Raw genomic sequence first — 25,285 nt, 5'->3', positions numbered from 1 at the left:
GGGAGGCCGATGGGGCTGCGGGGGAGGGTGTAGGCGGAGGAGGGGAGGAGAGGGGGTGCCGGGACTGAAGAAAGGCTACGGTTTAAAAGGGAGAAACGTGTGTCGCCCTCTGCGCAGAGAACAATAGTAATAATGTTGGTATTTGTTAAGCGCTTACTATGTGCAGAGCCCTCTTCTAAGCGCTGGGGTAGAAACAGGGTCATCGGGTCGTCCCACGTGAGGCTCACAGTTAATCCCCGTTTTACAGATGAGGGAACGGAGGCACAGAGAAGTTAAGTGACTCGCCCACAGACACACAGCTGACGAGTGGCAGAGCCGGGAGTCGAACCCATGACCTCCGACTCCCAAGCCCGGGCTCTTTCCGCTGATCCACGCTGCTTCCCCTAAGGGGTCTGGAGAGTGGCGGGGCCTTTCCAAGGTTCTCGATCCCGATCCTGGGTGCAGAAAGCACAACCTCCAATTCTTACTAAAAGCGCGTGTCCCCTTGGCTTTCCCCGCTAAACCCTCATTTTCCCTATTCCCTCTCTCTTCAGCGTCACCTGCGCCCTTCGATCTGTACTCGATAGTCACCGCACCCTCAGCCCCACGACACTGATGTCCACATCCGTAATTTATTTTAATGTCTCTCTTCCCCTCTAAACTTAAGCTTCTTGTGGGCAGGGAAAGTGCCTGCCGACTCTGTAGTATTGTACTCTCCCAAGCCCTCCAGTATAGTGCTCCTCACGCAGCGCTCAATAAATACCACTGATGGATTGATTCACGGGGAGAGGGTGAGGAAAATATCCACCTGACACACCCTTGGTGCTGTGAGCCGCCGGTCAGTGGCCGGTGAGTTGGATGCCCCCTCCTCCAGCCCGAATCTGCTTTCGTTCCTAGGGTGAAATGCTTCTCCGGGGTCGCCTGTGGGGAGGGGGACTGGGTTGTGTCCCCCTTGGCCTCTGCCTGCCGTGCCTTCCGGGGAGCAAGCTTGCTTTCGTTAGAGCAGTGTGGCCTTGGGAGCCAAGAGACCTGAGTTCTGATCTCACGGTTCAGGTAGGAGGGAGTAGAATTTGCTCCCCATTTTACAGATGAGGAAACTGAGGGGAAAGAAGCTAGTGACTTGCCCAGGGTCACACAGCAGACCAATGCTGGAGCTGGGATTATCTGGATGTGTTGTTTTTGTTTTGTTCTGCTTTGCTTTTCTGTCTCTCTCCCCCGTTTAGACGGTGAGCCCGTCACTGGGCAGGGATTGTCTCTATCTGTTGCCGAACTGTCCATTCCAAGTGCTTAGTACAGTGCTCTGCACATGGTAAGCGCTCAATAAATACTATTGAGTGAGTGATGGAGTAATCCCACCTCTCCTGCTTGCCTGCTGTGTGAACTTGGGCTTTTCTGTTCCTCAGTTTCCTCATCTGTAGAATGGGGATAAGATACAGACAATGACTTTCCCCTCCTTCCAAGCCTTATTGAAGGCACATCTCTTCCAAGAGCCCTTCCCAGAGCTAAGCCTTCTTTTCCTTTTCTCTCCTTTCTGCGTCGCTCTCAGAGAAGCAGCGTGGCACAGTGGAAAGAGCACGGGCTTTGGAGTCAGGGCTCATGAGTTCGAATCCCAGCTCTGCCACTTGTCAGCCGTGTGACTGTGGGCGAGTCACTTCACTTCTCTGGGCCTCAGTTCCCTCATCTGTAAAATGGGGATTAAGACTGTGAGCCCCACGTGGGACAAACTGATTCCCCTGTGTTTACCCCAGCGCTTAGAACAGTGCTCTGCACATGGTAAGCGCTTAACAAATACCAACATTATTACTTGCTCCCTTTCTTCATTCCTCCCTCCCAGCCCCACCGCATTTGCGTCCATATCTTTAACTTTATTTCTTATTAATGTCCGTCTCCCCCTCCAAACTGTAAGCTCTTTGTGGACAGGGAGTGTGTCTATTATATTGTACGCCCCCAAGCGCTTAGTACAGTGCTCTGAACACGGTAAACGTTTGATCGATACGATCCATTGATTGAATGATTGAAAGCCGGGCCAATGGCCGCTCTTACTGGCGCTTAGAACAGCACTTGGCACATAATAAGGGCTTAACAAATACCATAGTTATTATTATTACTAGTCTGGCTGGGCCCAGCCCAGGGGTTTCCATTCAGCAAAGCGGGGGAGGGAATGGGGTGATCGCGTGGGGAGGGGAGGAAATGAATTTTAAGTTTGGCCTCCTCCATGGGGCTCTTGGAGCACATCAGCCCAATTACGATGGGGGAGATCCCTCTCCTCCCCACTCCTGGCCCTGGTGGGCTCCCACCTGGCTTTCTCATCCTCCTCTCAGGGTCTTGGAATGTGCCACAACAGAGGGAAGGGGAAACCAGTTCCTCTGGACTCCCTGAGGGGTTTTAGGAAAAGCTGTGGAACAGGATTAGTCATTCCCGTTCCCACAGATTGCTCTGGGAATTGGGGAACAATCAGACCTTTCCCTGGGTTCGGTTCCACAGAAAGCTCATCGCTGGCAGCGAGAGACTACTCGGGCTGATCTGGGAGCCAAACCGCTTCGATGCTTCACTGCCTCTGTTTCCCCCAAGAGCAGCCCGCCCCGGGGCCTCGTGCTCTGCGAAGAAGGGCTGACCTCAGCCCCTGGATCGGGACCCCCCAAGCCCATGCGGGCACTTCCCCAGCTGGGGGGACGGTTCTGAAAGGAGAAGGAACCATCTGGCCGGGCTTTCCTTGGTAATTTCCACCAGGAAGGAAGGAGGGGGGGAGGGGAAGAGGAAGTCCAGTGGGATCTGAAAGTTGAGGCCCAGCCCTGGGGAACCCGAGCGAGGATCGAGTGTGGACGGCTCTCGGGGAAGATGTCATCCTCTCCCCGTGAGGTGGTACCTCCGGAGGGTCCCGAGTGTCCAACGTGTCTGTTTATTGCTATATTGTACTCTCTCAAGTGCTTAGTTTAGGGCTTTGCACACAGTAAGCGCTACGGAATGTATTTCACTCACCGAGAGCCTCGGTCAAGGAGGAAACCCTGCCGTGGCATTGTTTTTCAGGCCTGAGGAGCTAGTCAATCCTACCTACTGAGCACTCACCGTGTGCAGAGCACTGTACTAAATGCTTGGGAGAGTAAAATGGGGATTAAGACTCGGAGCCCCATGTGGGACAGGGACTCTGTCCAACCCAACTTGCTTGTACCCACCTCAGCGCTTAGTACACTGCCTGGCACTTAGTAAGCGCTTAACAAATACCACAGTTATTCTCATCATCATTATTCATTCAATCGTATTTAATGAACACTTACTCTGTGCAGAGCACTGTACTAAGCGCTTGGGAAAGTACAGTACAACAATAGACAGTGATATTCCCTGCCCACAACGAGCTCACTGTCTAGAATATTATTCTTACGATAAAACAATAAAACAGAGTTACAGACTCTTCCCCACAATGGGTTTATTGGAAGTCAGAGGCGGGCGATATGCAGCTGGCTAGAAACTGAGCTCTTCCACTAGTTTGCTCTGAGACCTTGGGCAAACCACTTAACTCCTCCGCTCCTCGGGATTCCTGACCAGTCTGCCCACGGTCCTTGAAGACAAGGGGACTCACGAGGGATAAATCCCGATGGGCCCGGAACGTGCCTGCTGATTCTGACGTATTTGGACTCTCCCGAGCGCTTAGTACAGTGGTCTGCCCATTACTAAGCACTTGACAAATACCACTGATTATTTGTTAAGCGCTTACTATGTGCCAGGCACGGCACTGAAGTGCTGGGCTAGATAAAAGCTAATCAGGTTGGACACAGTCCCTGTCCCACGGGGGGCTTCATCCCCGTTTTACAGACGAGGCAACGGAGAAGTGAAGTGACTTGCTCAAGGTCACAGAGCAGACAAGTGGCAGAGCCGGGATTAGAACGGAGGTCCCCTGATTCCCAGGCCGGTGTGCTTTTTCCACCAGGCCATGCTCCTTCTCCAACTCTTTGCCCACGGGGAGTTATTAGAAGGGGCTGAGTCAGAGGCTAACGCAGCCTTCCCAAGGCTGAACTCCCCAATCCTCTCCTTCCCTTCGGTCTGAACCGCTACAGACCAGCCGCCTCAATACCACCTCCCGCTGCTTGCCCTACCTCCTCCCCGAGCTTTTAATTCAGGGCCCTGCTCCCACTGACCGCTCCATCCCGGCTCCGCCACTTGCCTGCTGTGTGACCTTGGGCGAGTCGCTTAATTTCTCTGGGCCTCAGTTACCTCATAAATACAACAGGGATGAAGACCGTGAGCGCTATATGGGTTGGGAACCGTGTCCGACCTGATTAACTTGTATCTACCCCAGAGCTTAATATGTTGCCTGGCACATAGTAAATGCTGAACAAATACCAAAATAAACAGAGAACAGCCAACTTCACTCCTCCCACGGGCTAAAGGTTAATGGTGTTAACTCATCGCTAGAACTAGGAGTGTTTCAGTGATTTCAGCCCATGGCTCTGCTTCAGAGATCTTTAGAGGCAGAGAGGCCGGGGGTAGGTGGGGAAACTCTGCTTTAATTAGGAGAGCCCAAAGTGTCCCCCCCTTTCAAGCCGTTCGACGTAACATGGATTGTGTCATTTATTTATAATGATGCTGCTGATGCCTGTTTATTTGTTTTGATGTCTGTCTCCCCCCTTCTAGACTGTGAACCCTTTGTGGGTGGGGATTATCTCTATTTGTTGCTGAATTGTACTTCCCCAGTACTTAGTACAGTGCTCTGCACACAGTAAGTGCTCAATAAGTACGATTGAATGAATGAATAGTGGCAGAGCGGGGATTGGAACCCAGGTCCTCTGACTCCCAGGCCTAGGCTCTTTCTGCTAGGCCATGCTGCTTCCCTCCTGTCTTCTCCGACACACTGCCCACGCTTTTCACATTGCCCACACAGGGAGAGCGCTCTCCTCTCTGAACCAAGGCACACCATATCCCTGCCCTTTTCAAAGCCCTCCTAAAATGGCACCACCTGGGAGAAGCATTTCCTGGTGACTCCCCCTCCCAGGCCTGCGTTTCTCTATTTATTCCCTGATAGCTTTCATTTACATTTATTCTCTGGCTCTGAATCTGGAAGATTGGTCAATCTGTGAATGTCTTCCCCATTAGAATGAAAGATCCTCGATCAGTCAATCAAATTTATCGAGCACTCACCGTGTGCAGAGCACTGTACTAAGCACTTGGGAGAGTACGGTAGAAAATTTAACAGAAACGTTCCCTGCCCAAGCGAGCTCACGGTCTAGAGGACTTGATGGGAGGGATCACATCTTTTACGTCTCTTCTACGTTCCCCAAAGATTTTATCCACAAACTCCAAACTCCATGTATTCTAGTAGGTGCTCAATAAATGCTGAAAGCACTGGGAGTTTGCAGTGCCCACGGTCCACTTATCACTGCAGTGCTCAAGCTCTGCCCACCACTGCAGTGGCCGGAGACTTTATAAATAAAACATCGGTTTTATTAGCTTTTTCTTGGTTAATGAAGAGCTTAGCTTTTTCCGGACTGGGGACTGAGAAGGGGAAAAGGATAGTTCTGATGTTTCCAAGTTCGTTCTTTTTCTGCGCAAGAATTCCCTCCGAGATTTTAAGTCGCTTACAGGGAAGGCACTGTTCTCAATTCACATCTTTTGGTATATTCCCGAAGGCCTCATACAGTGCTGGGTCCAAAGTCGCCCCGCAGCAAATATTAATAATAATAATAATCAGTACTTACTATTATACTGTTAGCCCTGAGAAGACGGATGTGTCAGGCTCCTCTAAAGTTGGAAAGATTCTGGGTTGGGTGAAAGGGGGAACTTTCCCACCTGTGCCCTCGAACATTCCCAGAGGAGGTTTTTTAAGGAACAGGAAGGACAAAGTAGAGGAAATGACGAGGGGCTGAGGGTCTAAACAGAGGAACCCTGATTAGCTTACGTCTACCCCAGCTCTTAGAACAATGTTTGCCACCGGGTAGGTACTTACCAAACGCCATCATTACTCTTCATCGCTCCGCACGCACATTCCTAGTGACCGGCAGGTGTGCCCTCAGAGTGGGTGGGAACGAGCGTTGTGTGTTGAAACGTTTAACTGACGATCTAATTGACATTTTCTGAGGCGAGGGTCACCTTGCTAAAGTATTTCTATTGATGGCTCTCTCCCCCTCTAGACCGTTGTTTGTGGTGGACTGGGACTGTCTCTGTTATATTGTTCTACTGTCGTCCTCTCCCAAGTGCTCAGTACAGTGCTCTGCACACAGTAAGCGCTCAATAAAAATGACCGACTGACTTAATGTTGGGTGGGACTCTCCTTCGGAGATGGCAGCTGGGAGAGAGGGAATTCGATTGTCGTGAGCTGATTCATTCATTCGTTCAACCGGATTTATGGAGCGCTTACTGTGTGCAGAGCACTGCGCCCCCCCCCCCCCCGTCCGTCCTGCCTGGATAATCCCGGGGATAGCAGCGGATGAGAAGGAGACGAGCGTATAATCGAACGTCATGTCGCTGCCCGGGAAAGAGAGGCACTGTTCATTCATTCGATCCTATTTATTGAGCGCTAACAGCCTAAGGGGCAGCCAGCCACCGCTGTTAAGAAAGAGAAACAGCATGGCTTAGTTCGTTCAGTTCATTCATTAACCATATATATTGAGCGCTTACTGTGTGCAGAGCACTGCACTAAGTACTTGGGAGAGTACAATATGATAATAGACACATTCCCTGCCCACAGTGAGCTTACAGTTTAGAGGGAGCTCTAATAATAACAATAATAATTATTATGATGATTACGATATTTGCTAAGTGCTTACTATTTAATAATAATTATTATTATTATGGTATTTGGCCCTTACTACGTGCAGAGCACTGTTCTAAGCGCTGGGGTAGATACAGGGTCATCAGGTTGTCCCACGTGGGGCTCACATTTTTTAATCCCCATTTTTACAGATGCGATAACTGAGGCACAGAGAAGTTAAGTGACTTGCCCAAGGTCACACAGCAGACAAGTGCTGGAGTCGGGATTCGAACCCCTGCCCTCTGACTCCCAAGCCCAGGCTCTTTCCACTGAGCCACGCATTTGCCAAGCACTGTTCTAAGCACTGGGGTAGATAGAGGGTAATCAGCTTGTCCCACGTGGGACTCCCGCTTTTAGTCTCCATTTTACAGATGAGGTACCTGAGGCACAGAGAAGTGAAGTGATTGGCCCAAGTCACACAGCAGAAAAGTGGCAGAACCGGGATTCGAACCTCTGACTGCCAAGCCCGGGCTCTTTCCACTAAGCCGCGGTGCTTCTAGGGGAGAGAGCCTGGGCCTGGGAGTCAAATCCCAGTTCCGCCATTGTCTGTCATATTTAAACGTAACGGGGGCCGCCACGGATAACTTTTATTTTTATCTCGTTCCCATTACCGTCGCTGCCCAGGCAGAGAGCAGCACTGTCACACTGAGGGTCGACTGCCGCTAAGAAAGAGAAGCGACGTGGCCTAGTGGATAGAACACGGGCCTGGGAGTCAGAAGGGCCTGGGTTCTAATCCTGGCTCTGTCACTCCTCTGCTGTGTGACCAGGCAAGGCACTTCACTTCTCTGTGCTTCTTCAGCTCATCTGGAAAGTGGGGATTAGGACTGTGAACCCCATGTGGGACAGAAACTGTGTCCAACCTGGTGATCGCCAATCTGCCGCAGCGCTTAGTACAGTGCCTGACTCGCTCCCTTTGCTCTTCTCCCGCCTCCCAGCCCACAGCGCTTATGTATATATCTGTCATTTTATTTATCTCTATCGATGTCTGTCTCCCCCACCTTTAGACTGTAAACTCGTCGCGGGCAGGGAATGTCGCTGTTTAGGGTTGTTTTGGACTTTCCCAAGTGCTTAGAACAAAGTAAGTGCTGAATAAATACGATTTTTATCTCCTTCCCATCACTGTCGCTGCCCAGGCAAAGAGCAGCATTGTGACCCTGAGGGACGGACCCTGCTGCTAAGAAAGATCTCAGTGAAACTAGAGCTGCAGTGGATGGGTTTTATTTCTATCTTTGTCACAAAATTCACTCTCTCCCTTCCTGCTTGCTGGGCTCTCTTAATAATCCATCAATGGTGTTCACTGTGCGCAGAGCACTGTGCTGAGCGATTGGGAAAGTACAATACCACAGAGTTGGTAGGCACGTTCCTTGCCCACGAGAAGCTTGCAGCCTAGAGTGGGGGAAAGTAAACTGGAATTGTCCTTTTTTTCCTTTTAAAGGAATTGTCCTTTTAAAATGGAGAAGCAGCGTGGCACAGTGGAACGAGCCCGGGCTTGGGAATCAGTTCATGGGTTCGAATCCCGGCTCCGCCGCTTGCCAGCTGTGTGACTTTGGGCAAGTCACTTCACTTCTCTGTGCCTCAGTTACCTCATCTGTCAAATGGGGATTAAAACTGTGAGCCCCACGTGGGACAACCTGATCCCCTTGTATCCCCCAGCGCTTAGAACAGTGCTTTGCACATAGTAAGCGCTTAACAAATACCATTTTTTTTTTCTGGGACTCAGTTTCTTCACTTGTAAAATGAGGTCGTGGGTTCGAATTCCAGCTCTGCCACTCGTCAGCTGTGTGACTGTGGGCAAGTCACTTAACTTCTCTGTGCCTCCGTTCCCTCATCTGTAAAATGGGGATTAACTGTGAGCCTCACGAGGGACAACCCGATTACTCTGTATCTCCCCCGGCGCTTAGAACAGTGCTCTGCACGTAGTAAGCGCTCAACAAATACCAACATCATCATTATTATCATTAGTGAGGCTACCGCACTCTTCGTTCCTCTAATGCCAACCTAGTCACGGTACCTCGATCTCGTCTATCTCGCCACCGACCTCTCGCCCTCGTCCTGCCTCTGGCCTCAGATCCGAGAGAAGATCGCCCTCCCCGGCTTCAAAGCCTAACCGAAGGCCCACCTCCTCCAAGAGGCCTTCCCAGATTAAGCCCCACCGTTCCTCAGCTCCCACTCCCTTCTGCAGTCGTCCTGACCTGTTCCCTTTATTCATCCCCGACTTCCAGCCCCACAGAGCTCCTGTCTATATCCTTAAACTGTTTATTTTTATTGACGTCGGCCTCCCCGTCGGACTGAAAGCTCCTTGTGGGCAGAGATTTTTGCCTACCAGCCCCGTCGGATTCTCCCAAGTACAGTGCTCTGCACGTAGTAAGTGCTCAATAAATACAATTGATCTATTGACTGATTGACAGGGGACCGGGTCTGATCTCATAACCTGATATCTACCCCGGGGCCCCGAATATAGTCAGCGCTTGAAAAGTGTCATTATTTCTTGAATTTATCTGTGAAACCATAACTTCCACGGGAAGGGCGTTTTCCGCCAACTTTATTGAAAATGATTTTCCTTAGGGGCCTGATGGCTTGGATCACCCCAGTGTTTTCAAGTGGGCTCCGACACTTGTCAGCTGTGTGACCTTGGGCAAGTCACTTTGCTTCTCGGGTGCCTCTGTTACCTCGTCTGTAAAATGGGGATTAAGACTGTGAGCCCTCTGCGGGGCAGGGTCTGTATCCAATCCGATTACCTTATATCTACTCCAGCCCTTAGTACAGTGCCTGGAACATAGTAAGTGCTTAACAAATACCACAGTTATTATTATTACGGACTAAATGATCTCTCAGAGTTCCAGCCAGCCCTGGCGTTAGGGATTTTCTGGAGCTTAGATTGTGAGCCCTGCTGAGGGACAAGGACAAGTCACTTCTCTGGGCCTCAGTTACTTAAAATGGGGATTATTACTATAATAATAATAAATGATTACATCTGTTAAGCACTTACTATGTGCCAAGCACCGTTCTAAGCACTGGAGTAGATACAAGGTAATCAGGTTGATCACAGTCCCTGTTCCACACGGGGCTCGCAGTCTTCATCCCCATTTGACAGGTGAGGGAACTGAGGCCCAGAGAAGTGAAGTGACTTGCCCAAGGTCACACAGCAGACAAGTGGCGGAGCCGGGATTAGAACCCGTGACTTCTGACTCCCAAGCCCGGGCTCCTGCCACTAGGCCATGCTGTTTGAGCCCCATGTGGGACGTGGGCTGCGTCCAACCCGATTTGCTCGTATCCGCCCCAGCGCTTAGTTCGGTGCCCGGCACATAGGAAGCCCTTAACAGACACCCCAGTTTTTATTATTATTATTACTCCTACGTCTACTACCGACAATATCGCTCCTGCCGTTACCGAGGCCAGCGGGAACACACTGAGCCTGTGTGGAGGGCAAAGAGGGTGATTTTTTTTTTTGATTCTTTTCTTTTTCAAAATCCTCGTGTAGGTAGACGGCAGGGCTTTTTGAGAAAAAAACAGAAAACAAAACTAGAATTGCCCCCGGATTTTCCCCCTTCAGACCCCAGTTGCTGTTCGGGTCAGTCGATAGTTTCTCCTTTTACTTGCCCTCCAGCTACCTGAATTGTTGACATCTGACTAATACTTCACTTTTGAGAAACCGATGGTAACCGGAGACGGGAGTGGAAACGGTTGAATCTGGCGCTGGGCACCCTGTCTGACCGCAGTGGCTGGGGGATTTGCATGTTGGGGTGGAGGGAGTTTGGGGGGAGGCCAGGAGTCCCTCTGTGGTGTGACTCCCCGCCCAGCCCAGTTCCCACCCGGACTTCCGAACCTGCTCCGTCCGCAGTTCGATCGTCTGAGGCCCTTCCGTGCTACAACGCCGGGCGGATCGCTGTGGCTAGAATGTAAATAAGCAGCGCGGCCTAATAGGTAGGCCTCTTCTCCCTTTCCTCCTATCTTTCTCTCTCACACGTTTTTCCTAGAGCCCTGGGGCAGACCGCCAAACACCTTGTGATGCCTAGGGAAGATTTCCTGGCCGGACCATCATCGCATTCAATTTAGTAGCTATTATTATTAATAATAATACTAAGAGTAGTATTTGCAAAGTGCACTAAGAGCCGGGGTGGATACAAGCCATCGCATTGGATCCAGTCCCTTGTCCCACATGGGGCTCACAGTCTCAACCCGCATTTTACAGATGAGATAACTGAGGCTCGGAGAGGCGAAGTGCCCTGCCCAAGGTCACACAGCGGAGAGAAGCAGCGTGGCTCGGTGGAAAGAGCACGGGCCTGGGAGTCAGAAGGATCCGGAGTGCCTGAACGAATGATGGTATTTGTTCAGCGCTTACAGCGTGCCAAGCACTGTTCTAAGCGCTGGGATAGATACGAGGTAATCAGGTTGTCCCACGTGGGGCTCACGGTCTTCATCCCCATTTGACAGATGAGGTCACCGGGGCACAGAGAAGTGAAGTGACTCACCCGAGGTCACACAGCAGACGAGTGGCAGAGCCGGGATTAGAACCCACATCCTCTGACTCCCAAGCCCGGCCTCTTTCCACTAAGCCACGCTGCTTCTCGACCAGGGTCCTGATCCTGGTTCCACCACTCGTCCGCTGGGTGACCTTGGATAAGTCACTTCTCTGTGCCTCAGTTACTCCATCTGTCAAATGGGGATTAAGACCGTGAGCCCCACGTGGGACAACCTGATTACCTCGTGTCTACCCCGGTGCTTAAAACAGTGCTTGGCACATAGTAAGCGTGTAACAAATACCATCATTATTATGATTATTATTATCTGTGACTTTTGGGTGTTTGATATTTCCAGCCTCGACCCCAAAGCACTTATGTACACATCTTTAAATTGTGTTGCAAATTGTTTATTCGGCCGTCTCCCCCTCTAGACTGGGAGGAAACGAGCCCGCCGGTTCTGTTGTATTATACTCTCCAGACGCTTAGGACAGTGCCCTGCGCGTAGTAAGTGCTCAGTAAATGCAACGGATCGATTGATCTCTCTATCTCCTTGTCTTCATCTCCGTCTCCTCTTCTCCCTTTCCTCCTATCTTTCTCTCTCACACGTTTTTCCTAGAGCCCTGGGGCAGACCGCCAAACACCTTGTGATGCCTGGGGAAGATTTCCTGGCCGGACCAACATCGCATTCAATTTAGTAGTTGTTATTATTAATAATAATATTAATAATAGTATTTTTAAAGTGCACTAAGAGCCGGGGTGGATACAAGCCATCGCATTGGACACAGTCCCTGTCCCACATGGGGCTCACAGTCTCAACCCGCATTTTACAGATGAGATAACTGAGGCTCGGAGAAGCGAAGTGCCCTGCCCAAGGTCACACAGCGGAGAGAAGCAGCGTGGCTCAGCGGAAAGAGCACGGGCTTTGGAGTCAGAGGTCATGGGTTCGAATCCCGGCCCTGCCACTTGTCAGATGTGTGACTGTGGGCAAGTCACTTCACTTCTCTGTGCTTCACTGACCTCATCTGTAAAATGGGGATTAACTGTGAGCCTCACGTGGGACAACCTGAATTCCCTGTATCTCCCCCAGCGCTTAGAACGGCGCTCCGCACGTAGTAAGCGCTTATACAAATACCAACGTTATTATGAGTGGTGGAGCTGGGATTAGAACCCATGACCTTCTGAGCCCCAGGCCCGTGCTCTAGCCACTACGCCATGCTGCGTCTCATAAATGTGGTGAGACAGGGTCTAGGTATAGAACCGGTAGTTGTGACGAGCCAGCTTTCAGGGACAGAGTCAGCAGTGTGTCTCAGCTGAGACCTGAGTTCGAAGTAGGGGACCGCGCCCCCAAATCGAGTCCTGGGACGGGTCACCACTGACAGAGAACAGAGGGCGTTCGTGTGGTTGCAAATGAGGAGACACCCCCACTCTGAGCAATGTTCTGAAAAATTCCCCAGAGAGCGGGGAGGCTAATGGGATATTCATGAACAGTAATAATAACAAATAATGACGGTATTTGTTAAGCACCTACTATGTGTCAAGCACCGTTCTAGACACAGGCGAATCAGGTTGGACACAGTCCCTGTCCCACGTGGGGCTCACCGTCTTAATCCCCATTTTACAGATGAGGGAACTGAGGCGCAGAGAAGTGAAGTGATTTGCCCGAGGTCACACAGCAGACGAGTGGCAGAGTCAGGATTAGAACCCAGGTCCCTCTGGCTCCCGGACCTCTGCTCTATCCACTAGGCCATGCGGCCTCCCATTCTTTCTTCCCTCACTTTTTCCACGGGCCTAATAATCGTTACCACCGGGCTGCTGCCGGTTTAAACTGGACTTTATGAAGACGTCTTTAGTGCAGGAGGGAGGGAAGCAGAGGATCAAAGAGCCTATCGCTGGTATGTAACTGGTTCGGACGCAAGTCAATTAAGGGACTTTCCTACCTGTCATTCCGAGCTACCTTGTCACCATCATTCCGCCAGAGAAGGGGTGACGAGGCAGCAGAAGGGAAGTGATTTTGAGAGCTGGAGAAAAGGGGGATTACACTGGAGTCCTCCAGCCACTTTGGGGGGCCTGAAGACCTTGGCTAATCCAATTCTCTAAAGATTCTACCGTCAGAGAAAGCAACCCATTATACAGAAGAGAAAGTAAATATTCAGTCAGACGTTAAGTCCCGAAACCACCCTTCCGTCCATTTACACGCCGCCCCGGCTTTCCTCATTTTCTCCCCTTTGTTCTTTTTTGTCGGGGCTTCCCACTAAAGGCCCTGTTTTGTAATTAAACCGGGAAAGGACGGGATCGCAATTCCTCTACGGTACTCATGACACAGGGCTAAGTGGACGGTTTCCGGAAAAAGTTGAATATTTGACTTAAGGAGAACGGAGCTGGGATTCCAGGGCCCTGACAGATATACTGTACTCTCCCTAGCTGTTAATGCAGTGCTCGGCACCCAGTGAGCTCTCAACAAATACGACTGATACGACCGAACGCCCGCTCGATTCAGGGCCCTTCTGCTCCCAGAACGTGTCCCTCTGGGGTGGGATTCAAAGCCGAGGTGCCCGTCCCCAGGACCGGAAGCCTCACCCCTTCGACACGTGCTCGTATTCACTGGCACGTCGCCTTGATGTACTCACTCCAATCAATCGGAAGTATTTATCGAGGGCTTACTCTGTGAGGAACACTGTGCCAAGCACTTGGCGAAAGGGCCAGGGAAGGCGATGCCTTGCCAGCTAGGAAATCTGTCCGACGTTCTCCCGACCCCTGGGATGCTCCTTCGAGGGACCTCACGTATTGGGAATTTGGGAGGACGAGCCCCCCCCCCCCAAGTCACGTGACCAAGCGTTCTGGCCCCATTCTGCTGCAGGGTCAGATTCGTTCATTCATTCAGTCGTGTTTACGGAGGGCTTATTTAATAAACGGAGAGCTTACTCGACATCTGTAAGCTCGCTGTGGGCAGAGCAGGCATCTTAGGCTCTCCCAAGCTCTTAGTACAGTGCTCTGCCCACAGTAAGCGCTCATAAATACCAGACTGACTGCCTGGCTTAAATGCCATTAGAAAAAAGACTGATGTGGTGGGATATAGGAATAGAAAAACTACCACGGGGGGTCAAATCTGATTTTAGTAGTAGTAGTAGTAATAATAATCTGTTAATCACTTACTATATGCCAAGCAGCATACTAAGCACTAGGATAGATCTAAGATAAGCTGGTGGGGCACGGTCTCTGTCCAGAAGGGGCTCACAATCTAAGGAGGAGGGAGAACAGGAATTGAATCTCCATTTTACAGATGAAGAAACCGAGGTCACCCAGCTGGCAAGTGGCAGAGTCGGGGTGAGAATTTCTGTCTCTGACGGTGCCATTAGGATGCCTGGATAGCAGTTTGATGGTTGCCCTCTCTGACATCCATCCTGATGGTTTGGGAGGTACCATACAAAACCCTTAACTTTTCCTTCTGATAAAAAAAAAAACACACCAAACCAATGAAGGCAATGGCTGAGAAGTGAGCAGAGAAGGTGGTCAGGAGAGGCAAATTTGAGTAGAGGATGAGGGAGGAAAGAAAGAAGAACTCACCCCACCTAAAACACAGCTCCTTACATCTTTGGTTCACAAAGCCTAAATAATCAGCATGGACCGAGTGGATAGAAGACCCACCTAGGAGTCCGAAGGAGCTGGGTTCTAATCCCGGCTCTGCCACTTGTCTGCTGCGTGACCTTGGGCAAGTCACTTCACTTCTCTATGCCTCAGTGAGCTCATCTGTAAAGTGGGGATGAAGACTGTGAGTCCCATGTGGGACTGGGACTGTGGCCAACCTGATTTGCTTGTAACTACCCCAGACCTTAAAACAGTGCTTGACACGTAGAAAGCGCTTAACACACACCATTATTATTATCATTATTATTATGCCATGCCATGAGATGCAGCCTCCTGGACAAGACGATCCCACAGGAAGGCTCACCTTCACTAATCAATCAATCCTATTCATCGAGCACTTCCTGTGTGCAGAGCACTGTACTAAGCGCTTGATGCTAAGCAGGCGAGACACGGGATGCTTCTTGGCTTTCTGTCGGATGCGCAGTCTCCTCATGAGCGGCTTATCTCTGAACACAAAGGAGTTCTTTGTGACCTCTCCGATCCAGATACTATCCACATACGTGCACGGGTGTGGCCGAGCCGGTAATCCATTCCACTCAACGCACGTGGACGAGGCGCCTCATACCGGGCCGATGAGTGAGAGACTCTGAAAAGCCCCGCAAGGTGAGGTTTCGCCTTGGGAAGCCGGGCGATTTTTGAGGCAGTTTTCACAGAAGGCCGATCCATCAGTGACGTTGACTGAGTGCTTTCCTTCACGGAGCTTTAACGATAGCTAGGTCGATAGCCCCCTGGGCGTCCGGGACAACGATTCATTCGATTATCTCCTATCTCGGTGCTTAAGAGCAGTGCTTGGCACACATTTATCTAAGATAAATTTGAGATTGGGAGCCTCACTAGGGACAGGGACCATGTCTAACTCTCACCTGCGGTTCCCCTCTAGACTCTAAGCTTGTGGGCAGGGAACGTGTCTGGCAACTCTGTTGGATTGACTCTCCCGAGCGCTCAGTACAGAGCTCTGCACAGAGTAAGCGCTCAATAAATAGGATTGAATGAATAAATGAATACCAATCTTCCCTCCGAGCCCCACAGCACTTATGTACACCTCTGTAATTCGTTTAATTATATTAATGTCTGTCTCCCGCCCCTAGACTATAAGCTCATTATGGTCAGGGAATATGTCTGTTTATTGTACTGTACTCTCCCGAGCGCTTAGTACAGTGCCTCGCACACAGTAAGTGCTCAACAAATATGATTGAATGAACAAATGAATCCATCAATTCATCTTTAACATTTATGAATGCTTTCTGGGTTCAGGGCACTGTACTAAGCGCATGAGAGAGAACAATAGTCAAGTCCCTTTCCTCGAAGAGCTGACAACCAACTAAAAGGGAGAGAGAAGGGGGAAATAAACTCCCTTAGGTCCAGACTCCAACATCCTCCCAGGTGTAGGACTCGCTCACATAGACGTACCAAAAAAAAAAAAAGGTTTCTGTTGAACTTACTGACCTGTCCCCAAAGTACACAACAGACCACATCAAACCAAGGCCCAGAGTTGCCTTCACAATGGAAAAGGACACTTACCGATGGGGAGATTTCAACCTTGTGTGCCACCGTGGAGAGGAGCCCCTTTCCACCAGCCCCCGCACCAAAATCTAATAGGACACATGTCCTTGTCAGAGCCTCCAAAAGCAGCCAACAGCTGCTGTTGCCTCCTCAGCAATCCAGCTTGCCACGTTGGCTTCTAAAGTCAGCCTTTACTGCCAACTGACCCCGAGGCCTGCTCAACCCGGCTAAAATTGAATTCATGAAATTCTCTTTCCACATACATTCTCTCTCTCTCTCTCTCAAAAATTCCTCCTTGGACTCCTATGATGTCACTTTTGTTAGGAGGAGGCCAGAGAGACAGGGCTTTTGCCAAAACTTTGCCGTCGCCCCTGGTTCTGCTTAGAGAAAAGGCTGCTCTGAACCTCATTACAGTCCGTCTTTTCCTCAGGAACCTGAACTGTCCCATTCTGGCCAGCTAACTCCAACTAAAGAGAGCTGGGATGGCCACTTGGGTCTCTACGCTGTATCCTGTCCCCCTTCCTCCCCCCAGCCTCCCAACTCGAGGAAAACACCTGGACATCCCCCAACACACCGATCCACTTCCCGCACAGACAGACAGATGGCACGGACCAGTCGGGCGGAGGGGAATCCTGGAAACAGCCCCCTTCCTGCCTTCAATTAATCGATTTCTCTGGGAGAGAGAGGAAAGCTCATCGTGTCACTCACTTGACTCCCGGGGAGGGGCCCGGGAAAAGGGGGAACAGTTTGTTTCCATTCGGGAGGTCAGCAGAGAGTGAATTCCAGGTTGGTGAGTTTCCAGTTCAAGTAGAAATGAAGGAAACTTAGAATTGCACTTGAATTTGCTCCCTCTATTCACCCCACCCTCTGCCCCACGGCACTTACGTTCACAGCCATTATTGATTTATTTATATTGACATCTGTCTCCCCCCTCCAGACCGTAAGATCCTTGCGGGTAGGGAATTTGCCTTTCGACTCTGTTGTATGGTTACATTGTACTCTCCCAAGCGCTTAGTACAGTGCTCAGTAAATATGATCGATTGAATTGCCTCACATTCTTATGCTGTGAATAAAAGGCCACCTCCCCTCCCCACAGACCCCTGCTCAGAGCTCAGAGGATTAATTAGAAGCATATAGTACAGTGCTTTGCACACAGTACATGCTCAATAAATACAATTAAATGAACGATTGAATGAAAATGGCCCAGGGAGCTGGTCTGTATAAACTCTGGTTCTGCAAGGGTCAGGGGCTAAAAGGCCACAGGTAGCAGAAGACACATCTGGGAACTCTAGAGAAGCACTGTGGCCTAGTGGATAGAGCACAGGCCTGGGAATTAGAAGGACATGGGTTTTAATTCCGGCTCTGCCGCTTGTCTGCTGTGTGACCTTGGGGAAGTCACTTCACTTCTCTGTGCCTGTTATCTGTAAAATGGGGACTGAGACTGTGAGCCCCAGTTGGACAAGAACTGTGTCCAACACAATTAGCTCATATCCACCCCAGCCCCTGGTTCAGTGCCTGGCACAGAATAAGTGTTAGCAAATACCAAAATTATTATTAGTATTATTAGGTTTGCTAGATTTCTTGGGATTCAACTCTCGGGCTTTGCCCTAAGATTCCCCCTCCAATTCCATCACTGCTGAATCTAATGAGAATCATAATAATTATGGTATTTATTAAGTGCTTCCTATGACCAAAGTGCTGGGTTAGATGTAATACTTTGTCCAGTCTACCCCGGTGCTTGGTAAAATGCTTGGCACATTGTAAGCGCTCAACAGTTAGCATCATCATCATCATTAGATGCAATTCCTGTCCCACATGGGGCTCACAGCTAAAGTGGAGGGAGAACAGGTATTGAATCCCCATTTTACAGCTGAAAAAAGTGAGGCCCGGAGAAGTTAAACGGTCACCCAGCAGGCAAGTGGAGGAGTCGAGATTAGGGATCAGGTCTTTTGATTCCCAGGGCACTCCCAACCTGCCCCTTATCTTGGGAATGTGAATAATGTCATTATCAGGTAATAATAATCATGATTATGGTACTTATAGAGTGCTGATGTGCCAAGCCCTGTTCTAAGCACTGGGGTTGATCCAAGATAATCAGAGATCCCTGGCCCACATGGGGCTCACCATTTAAGTAGGAGAGAGAACAGACATTGAATTCCCATTTTACAGCTAAGGAAACTGAGGCACAGAGACGGGACCAGCACAAAATCATATAGCAGGTAAGGGGCAGAGTCAGGATTAGAACCCAGGTCCTCTGACTCCCAGGTCCGTGCTCTTTCCACTAGGCCACAAAGCTCCTCAAACCAGTGGTCCGTTCGGTCCGGTAATCTGTCTTCAACACTGGCAAGGGGAGGCTCGGATGAATGGGTAACTACTGCCTGCCTTTGACATCCATTCTAATATTCACGGGTGGACCGAGCATTTAGTACAGTGCTTTGCACACAGTGAGCGCTCAATAAATACGATTGAATGGAATGAATGACCATCCAACATCTCTAACCTGCTCTCCCTGCATCTCCACTCTCCCTCTCGTAACCCATTACGGACCACTTGCCCATGGCTTTGGATTCCTTTCTCCCACTCTTCTTTAGCGATTCTGTGAGGGGGAAAGCGAAGTGATTTAGCTTAACAGAAAGAACCTAGGCTTGGGAGTCAGGAGACCTAAATTCTAACCTCGGCTCTGTCTCTTGCCTGCTTTGTACGCTTGGGCAAGTCACTTCGCTCCTCTGTACCTCTGTTTCCTCATCTGTGAAGTCCTGATTAATTCCCTTCCTTCCCACTCAGACTGCGAGCCCCATCTGGTGCAAGGGTTGTGTCTGATCTGATTTCCCGTATCGACTCCAGCACTTAGCGCAGTGCTCGGCCTAGAACACTCACTTAACAATTACCACGATCATTATATTATAAGGTTACGTAGCAGCGGAATTTGGGGGATCTTGGGGCAAAGGCCAAGGTGTGATAAAGGTGTGATGGGCTGGGAGCTTGTCTGCTAATTCTGTTGCACTCTTCCAAGCACTTAATACAGCATTCTGCACATAGTAAGCACTCAATAAATACCACTGATTGAGTGATTTGAGTCCCTAGAAATCTAGCAAGTCTGAGGTTCTTGAAATTGTCTTTTGTTACCTCTTGTCTTTTACTCTCTGTTCCTTCTGTTTATTTTATGGTATTCGTTAAGTGCTTACTAAGTCTCAAGCTGTTCTACCTGCAGGGGTAGATACAAGTTTATCAGGTTGGACACAGTCTAAGTAGGAGGCAGTAGGATTTAATCCCCATTTTACAGTTGAGATACAGAGAAGTAAAGTGACTTGCCCAAGATCACACCGCCAGCAATTGGCAGAGCTGGGATTAGAACACAGCTCCTCTGTCTCCGGGCCGCGTTCTTTCCCCAGGCTACTTCTCACAGAGTTCATAGAGGCCAGCTGGATGGGTCATTTTCTAATTAATCCCCTCGGCTCCAAGCAGAGGTCTGGGGTATCTCCGTTGTACCGGGACAACCGCACGAAGAGCATAAGGATGTGAGAGTACATAGCGAGCACTTAAAAAGTACCACTATTATTATCTTTACTATTATTAGTAGTGTCATCGTCCCCATCGTCGTCGTCAGTCAGCTATGGGGTTACGGGGACGGGAAGTGGAGAAGAGGGACAGGTTTTCTCTGAAAGCTCACAGCTGTGCTTGGGAAGGAGCCACAGGAAAAGAGTCTGCCCTTGGCCTCCTGGCTGTCCCGGCCTATTCCTCTTGGCCTCCAGCCCAAATCGTCCTCACCTGTGGCCTCTCCACATCATTTCCCTCAGCTGTTTTGTCTACAGCCCTCGTACCATAACAAGCGGAGGTCAGACGGCAAAGGCACAGCCCTGAGAAATATCTTCCCCCCCCTCCTTCAAGTACTTGTCCGAATGTGCCCCCCTGCCCACTTCCAATCATCTTTTTGAAACTTCCTGCCGCTTCAGTCCCATCTGGACAAGTTAGAGGGGAGGAAACTGTTCCCCGAGGGCAGGGAGCTTGGAGAAGGGGGCTGACTCTCTTTGGAGGGAGCAGGGGAAGTTACAAAACCTCCCACACCAGCCTTGTTCCCTTTCAGCCCTCCCCGTGACAACTTGTAATTCCTTTCTTCCCTGGGGGAGTTGGGCTCTGGACACCAGATTCAGAGAGGAACGTTTAGAGAGAAGGACCTGAGGTGGAGGTTTCCACTCTATAATTAACAACTTCCCTCTCAGACAGCCAACCTGTATTCACGTTTCGCCCAGAATCCTCCCCGGGGCGGAAGGAGAATTCCCTTGAGCTTCTCCGTACTCACCTGGCCAAGGTCGAGGAGATCTGGGGCTGACAGGAGGTGAAGTCCGGAGACAGGAACCGTCTTTCCAGAGGGGTCGAGAAGCCGGGGTTGTCGTGCTGAGGTGGATTCCCTGGGGCCAGGAGGGAGCCAGCGCTCTCCATAGCACGGACTGAGAGGACCGGAGAGGAGCGAGAGAACCAGAAGGCCGGACGGCTGGTAAAGTGGCAGGCCGGGCTGGGAGGACGGAGCCAATCACGACTGGCAGAGGGGAGAAGAGATGATAATTTAAGCAAATGTTTTTCCTCCTCCTCGTGCCCAGGTCTATCCTTATGAGTCACCAGTGCTCTCACGCTCTCGTCTTCGCCTCTCTGAGGAGCAGAACCAGGAAGTTTCTCTCTTTCTACCGCCTCGAGTTTCAGGGAGGAAGTGGCCTCAGTCATCAGCTGCTCCGAGAGACAGACAGAAGTGCTCAGAGGCCACCCGCCCTGAGTGGCTCCTAGAGAGGCAGAGAGGAGCCGGGATTTCACCTGTGACTCACCGTAGTGCTCTCCCCAGGAGAAAATCTCCCGGACATTAACTGGAGAACCCCCGGCCGGCTTCTCGGCACTGGGACCGTGCCATTTCGGCCCCTCTCCTCCCGCCCCGCTCCGAGACGCCCCCGGCAAACCCATTTCTTGTATTGGGTGCAAAAACCTAGTGCTGTTTCTCTCCCTCTAAAAAAATCCCCGAAACCCACCTCGATTAGTTAAATGGAAAAGGTTTCTGATGAACACCCCATCTCTCGAGCTCAATGGAAAAGGCTGAAAAGGCCAGCCGTGGGGTGTTTCAGAGTAGGGGTTATCGAGAAACCGAGGCAGAGAGCTCTGGAGGGGGCGTGGGAGGGTGTGGGAGGGCGTGGGAGGCAAGAAAGCAAGCCTCTGAGCCCAACGTCTCACCGGTCTCGTGGGTTCACCTTTTAAAAACCATTTACCCTGCATCTTGGGTGGTCTTTCTTTGCTAATAATGATAACAATAATAACTGTGGTATTTGTTAAGCACTTACTCTGTGCCAAGCACTGGGGTAGATACAGTGTAATTACGTCAGACAGTCCCCGTCCCACCCGGAGGCTCACTGTTAACTGGGAGACGAAACGGGTATTGAATCCCCATTTTAGAGATGAGAAAACTGAAGCCTAGAGAATTCCAGTGATTTGCCCAAGGTCCCCCAGCAAGCACACGGAGAAGCAGTGTGGCCTAGTGGACGATGTGGGCCTGGGATTCAGAAGGACCTGGAGCAGGGGAAATTACAAAACTTCCCACACCATCCTTGTTCCTCTCAACCCTCCCCATGACAGCTTGCAACTCCTTTCTTTCCAGGGGTAGTTTGACTTCTGGACACAAGATTCAAAGAGGAACCTTTAGAAAGAAGGACCCGAGGTGGTGGTTTCCACTCTTTAATTTACGATTCCCCTCTCAGCCAGCCAACCTTTATTCACATCTCTTGCAGAACCCTCCCCGCTGGGGAGGAGAATTCCCTTGAGCTCCTCTGTACTCACTTAGCCAGAGCCCAGGAGCTCCGAGGTTGAGTGGAGGTGAAGTCCAGAGACAGGAACCGTCTTTCCAGAGGGGTCGAGAAGCCGGGCTCCGCCACTTGTCTGCTGCGTGACCTTGGGTGAGTCACTTAACTTCTCCGGGCCTCAGTTATCTCATCTGGAAAAAGGGGATTAGACTTTAAGCCCCATGTGGGACATGGACTACATCCAACCTGATTACCTCATCTCTATCGCAGCGCTTAGAACAGTGCCTGGCAAATAGTATGGGTTTAACAAATGCCATTAAAAAACAAGTCAAAGCCAGAATTAGAACCTGAATCTCTTGACTCCCAGTCTCGGGCTCTTTTAGTTATGGGAAACAAATGGCTTTGGGGGCAAATTAGACCAAAGTGGTCTTTAGAAGGCCAAATGTCATAGGTTAGCATATTTTGAACACATAATTATCTGGAGAAGACACTAATGCTAGGCAAAGTCCAGGGAAAATGTTGAAGGGGCAGATCGGCAGCTAGATGATGATGATAATTATTACTATTGTTATTATTATAGTTTTCATTAAGCGCTTACTATGTGCCAAACACTGTTCTAAGCAATGGGGTAAATACAAGGTAATCAGGTTGTCCCACGTGGGGCTCACAGTCTTAATCATCATTTGACAGATGAGGCACAGAGAAGTTAAGAGACTTGCCCAAGGTCACACAGCAGACATGTGGCAGAGCTGAGATTGGAACCCACATCCTCTGACTCCCAAGTCCGGGCTCTTTCCACTAAGCCACGCTGCTTCAATGGTTAGAGACCATAACAACGATAACGGAAGGACTGGTTTCAGGCCCTAGAGTTTGATTGAACCGCCATCAAGATCAATCGATCAATCAGCCAGTCGATCATGACCCACACCACCTCTGCCGCTGGGTACGTTGGAGCTGACTCTCATTTTCCCTTCCTTCTTTTCTCCCACACCGTTCTGTGTCGGCTTGATTTGCTCCCTTTATTCACCTCCACCTCAGCCCCACAACACTTTTGTCCTTAACCGTAATTTGTTTATTTCAATTCATGTCTTTCTCCCTCTCTAGACTGTAAGCTCGTTGTGGGCAGGGAATTACTACAGCGTATTCTCCCAACTGCTTAGTATAGCGTTCTGCACATGGCAAGTGCTCAGTAAATATGATTGATTCTTGCACTTCATCTTCTCCACGTGGAAAAAGGTGACAGCACACTCCTCCCTCTCACTCAGGGTGGTGGTGAGGAATAAATAATTAAAATGATCTGAAAGACCCAGACGGGATTTCTCCAAGCTCACTTGCAATGTGCTGTGAAACCAAGAATGTCTATTTTTTTTTTATGGTATGTGTTGAGCTCCGTTCTAGGTGTTGTAGATAAAAGTTAATTAAATGGGACACAGGCCCTGTCTAACATGAGGCTCTCAGCTTAAATAGGAGGGAGAACTGGTATCGCACCCTGTTTTACGGTTGAGGAAACTGAGGCTTAGAGAAGCTAAATTACCCGCCCAAGGTCCCACAGCAAGCGAGTGGCAAAGCCCGTATTAGAACCCAGGTTTTCTGACTCCCAGGCCCATGCTCTTTCTAGGAGGCCACACTGCTTTCTCTGAATTCCTGCTTGAAAAGCAGTGTGTGGCCTAAAGGAAAGAGTACAGGCCTGGAAGTCAAGGGACCTGGGTTCAAATGGTAATTCCTAACGGCTGATTCGGCAAGCAACGTTGTTTGTTGATATTTTTATTATTATGGTATTTATGAAGTGCTTATTTACGTACCAACCACCGAGTTAAGCGCTGGGGTAGGTAAAAAAAAAAAAAAATCAGATCAGGCCCAATCCCTATTCTACACGGGACTCGCAACCAAAGAGCTATATCTTACCCCCCTTTTACAGTTGAGGAAACTGAGACAGAGAGAGGTTAAGTGACTTTCCCATGGTCAGTGCAGAGTTGGAATTAGCATCTGGATCCCCCACCTTCCCATCCCGTGTTCTTTCCACTATAACTGTAATCTTGGTATTTGTTATGCACTTATAATGTGCCGTAAGGTTTTGATGCCAACCTCCCCTCCACCGGGCATGGCTGTCCCCGACACCAACCCAGCCGCCCCCGGCTCTGAACTGCCTCTAGTTCGGGAGGAGCCAGGCCGCCTAGTGGAAAGAGCACAGGGCTGAGTCAGAGGACCTGGGTTCGAATCCCGGCTCCTCCACTCGTCTGCTGTGTGACTTTGAGCAAGTCATCTGACTTCTCTTGGCCTCAGTTCCCGCAACTGCAAAATGGGGATTCAATACCTGTTCTCCCTCCTACTTAAACTGTGAGCTCCACGTGGGGCCTGATGATCTTGTATCCACCGTAATGCTTAGTACAGTGCTTGGCATATAATAAGCACTGAACCAATTCCACAGTAATAATTATTATTATTAATTGTAGAATTTTTTCAGTGATTACTTTGTACCAAGCACTGGGTAGATACGGGATAATCAGATCCAAACCCAACCCTTATCTCACAAGGGGCTCACAGTCTAAGAAGAATCGGGAGACGTTAAGGGACTTGCTCAAGGTCACACAGACACACTGCTTCTCTATAATAATTATGGTACTTGTTAAGCACTTACTATGTGCCAAGCACTGTTCTAAGCACTGGGGTAGACACAAGTTAGGTTGGACATAATCAATGTCCCACATAGGGCTCGCACTCTAAATCCTCACTTTACAGATGAGGTAACTGAAGACCAGAGAAATGAAGTGACTTGCCCAAAGTCACGCAACAGACATGTGGCGGAGCCGGGATTTAGAACCCGTGAACTTGTGACTCCCAGGCCCGTGCTCTGTCCACTAAACCGCGCTGCTTCTCCATTCTTCATATTTTCTATGAAGAATATCTTACTGGAGTGATTCTTCAAGAGAGACTTGATTAACAGTTTTAACAGTGGGAGCAGTAATATCCATTCTCCCTCCTACTCAATTATTCAGTTAGGTCCCTGCCCTCAAGAGGTTTACAACCAAGCAAGGGAGACAGGCAGTAAGGTAAATTATAGACTAGGAGAAGGCAATAGAGTATATAAGATATTTGCGTAAGTGCTAGGGCAGGGGTAAGATTTGGGGGATATGAGATGGGGAGATTAGATATGAACTGGGGAAGATCACCCCCCA

The 25,285-nt window shown here is 49.9% G+C and overlaps 1 protein-coding gene across 1 annotated transcript in view; it reads right to left on the bottom strand.

Annotated features, from left to right (window-relative positions):
• Window positions 1–21,069, bottom strand: part of LOC114812806 — a 51,132-nt gene extending 30,063 nt beyond the window's left edge. The window contains exon 1 of the mRNA XM_029067098.2: window positions 20,633–21,069. Within this exon, the coding sequence (XP_028922931.1) occupies window positions 20,633–21,051 (419 nt within the window). The 5' untranslated portion in view covers window positions 21,052–21,069. The remainder of the gene's footprint in view (window positions 1–20,632) is intronic.
• Between the last annotated feature and the right edge of the window lie 4,216 nt (window positions 21,070–25,285).

This window comes from Ornithorhynchus anatinus, chromosome 6 (genome assembly GCF_004115215.2).
Source record: "Ornithorhynchus anatinus isolate Pmale09 chromosome 6, mOrnAna1.pri.v4, whole genome shotgun sequence".
Classification (NCBI taxonomy): domain Eukaryota; kingdom Metazoa; phylum Chordata; class Mammalia; order Monotremata; family Ornithorhynchidae; genus Ornithorhynchus; species Ornithorhynchus anatinus.
Note: the sequence above shows the minus strand (reverse complement) of the source record. Positions and strands in the feature narration are given on the sequence as shown.